The sequence below is a fragment of the Lepidothrix coronata genome, unplaced genomic scaffold, assembly GCF_001604755.1.
Source record: "Lepidothrix coronata isolate B3197 unplaced genomic scaffold, Lepidothrix_coronata-1.0 Scaffold502, whole genome shotgun sequence".
In the NCBI taxonomy this organism is placed as follows: domain Eukaryota; kingdom Metazoa; phylum Chordata; class Aves; order Passeriformes; family Pipridae; genus Lepidothrix; species Lepidothrix coronata.
The window spans coordinates 10,670-13,177 of NW_016690682.1; the positions used below are offsets into that span (position 1 = coordinate 10,670).

A 2,508-nucleotide genomic window follows, 5' to 3' on the forward strand; every position below is an offset into this window, starting at 1 on the left:
GGGTTGGGATGGAAAATCCCTCTGGGATCACGGAGTCCAACCATTCCCAGCACTGCCAAGGCCAGCCCGGATCTGTGTCCCCAAGGGCCACATCCACAGGGATTGGAAATCCCTCTGGGAACGGCGACTCCAGCCCTGCCCTGGGAAGTTCATTCCAGGGCCTGACAGCCCTTTCCATGTGGGAATTGTTCCCAGTATCCCAGCTGATATCCCAATATCCCTGGCCCAGCTGGAGGTCATTCCCTCTCCTCCTGTCCCTCATTCCCTGGGAATTGGGGACCCCTGGCAGGGAGTTGTGGGGGCGGGAAAAGGTCCCTCCTGATCCCTCTTTTCTCCGGGATGAGCCCCTTTCCCAGCTCCCTCAGCCATTCCCGGTTCTCCAGTCCCTTCCCAGCTCCCTCAGATATTCCCGGTTCTCCAGCCCTTTCCCAGCTCCCTCAGCCATTCCCAGATTTCCAGCCCCTTCCCAGCTCCCTCAGCCATTCCCATTCCATGTTCTCCAGCCCCTTCCCAGCTCCCTCAGATATTCCCGCTGCTCCTGCCCCTTCCATGTCTTGGAGTGAGGAGCCCAAAATTCCCTCTGGGATTGGGAAGTGACCGTCCCTGTTCCGCAGGGAAATCCCTGTTTGGCCACATCCCAGATCCTGGGACCAGGGATGGGCACCGGGAATGTCCCAGGGATGGACACCCAGAGAATTCCAAGGACGGACACCAGGAGAACTGCAGGGAGGATCCCCAGGGATGGACACCAGGAATGTCCCCAGGGATGGACACCAGGAGAATTCCAAGGGATGGACACCGGGAATGATCCCAGGGATGGACACCGGGAGAATCCCAGGGAGAATCTCAGGGAGGGACACCGGGAATGTCCCAGGGATGGACACCCAGAGGATTCCAAGGATGGATTCCCGAAGAATTTCAAGGATGGAGACCGGAAGAACCCCAGGGAGGATCCCCAGGGATGGACACCAGGAATGTCCCAGGGATGGACATCGGGAGAACTCCAGGGAGAATCCCAGGGATGGACACTGGGAGAACTCCAGGGAGAATCCCAAGGGATGGACACTGGGAGAACTCCAGGGAGAATCCCAAGGGATGGACACCGGGAGAACTCCAGGGAGAATCCCAAGGGATGGACACCGGGAATGATCCCAGGGATGGACACTGGGAATGTTCCCANAGGGATGGACACTGGGAGAACTCCAGGGAGAATCCCAAGGGATGGACACCGGGAGAACTCCAGGGAGAATCCCAAGGGATGGACACCGGGAATGATCCCAGGGATGGACACTGGGAATGTTCCCAGGGATTGACACCTGGAGAATTCCAAGGGATGAACACTGGGAATGTTCCAGAGATGGACACCGGGAGAATCCCAGGGATGGACACCGGGAATGTCACCAGGGATGGACACCAGGAGAACTCCAGGGAGAATCCCAAGGGATGGACACCGGGAGAATCCCAGGGATGGACACCGGGAACGTCACCAGGGATGGACACCGGGAATGTCACCAGGGATGGACACCAAGAGAACTCCAGGGAGAATCCCAGGGGATGGACACCGGGAGAATTCCAAGGATGAACACCGGGAATGATCCCAGGGAGAGACACTGGGAATGTCACCAGGGATGGACACCAGGAGAACTCCAGGGAGAATCCCAGGGGATGGACACCGGGAGAATTCCAAGGGATGGACACCGGGAGAATTCCAGGGATGGACACCGGGAGAATTCCAGGGAGAATTCCAAGGGATGGAGACCGGGAGAATCCCAGGGATGGACACTGGGAATGTCAGCAGGGATGGACACCAGGAGAACTCCAGGGAGAATCCCAAGGGATGGACACCGGGAGGATTCCAAGGCTGAACACCGGGAATGATCCCAGGGACGGACTCCTGGAGAATCCCGGGAATGCCGCTCTCACTTTTCCAGGGCCAGCCCGTGCTTGTCCAGCTCCCGGTTGAGCTCCGAGAGGAGGATCCCGCCTTCCACCGTCACCTGCCGCTTCTCCGGGTCCACCTGGGAATGCCGGGAAGGGGACAGGGAACGTCACGGCCCACGGAAAACCCCTCGGCTCTTCCCAACCTCGCAGGGATTCGCTCCCGGAATTCCGGGATCGGCCTTTCCGCCTCCCGGCCCTTCCCGATCCCGCTGGCTGGGGCTGGATGTGCTGATCCAAACCCACCCCCTCCCCCCTCTCTCCCGGCTCCCGGGGCTCTGGAATCTTTCCCGGGAATTCTCCCACCATTGGGATATCCCGGGAATCCGGAATTTCCCCGGAAAACTTGGCTCCTCTTCCCTCCTTTCCCTTTTTTCCCTCCCGGTTCCATTTCCCAGCTCCTGTTTCCATGAGGAGCTGCCCCCTCCTTCCTTAATTAATCAGTGCTGGTAATGAGCTGTTAATTAGCAGGAAGGATCCAGAAGCTCCGGCTGGAGCCGGGATTTTTCCGTCAGGAGCCCAGGGAATGTTCCCGGATCCCATCTCACCTGGAGGACCCTGTTCGGCCCA

The 2,508-nt window shown here is 59.1% G+C and overlaps 1 protein-coding gene across 1 annotated transcript in view; it reads right to left on the reverse strand.

The window, feature by feature from the left end:
- Window positions 1-2,508, reverse strand: part of LOC108510139 (L-gulonolactone oxidase-like) — a 15,935-nt gene that overhangs the window by 9,801 nt on the left and 3,626 nt on the right. Inside the window, exons 3-4 of the mRNA XM_017839828.1 lie at window positions 1,924-2,018; window positions 1,844-1,861 (exon numbers count right to left, since the gene is read on the reverse strand). Of these exons, the coding sequence (XP_017695317.1) occupies window positions 1,844-1,861; window positions 1,924-2,018 (113 nt within the window). The remainder of the gene's footprint in view (window positions 1-1,843; window positions 1,862-1,923; window positions 2,019-2,508) is intronic.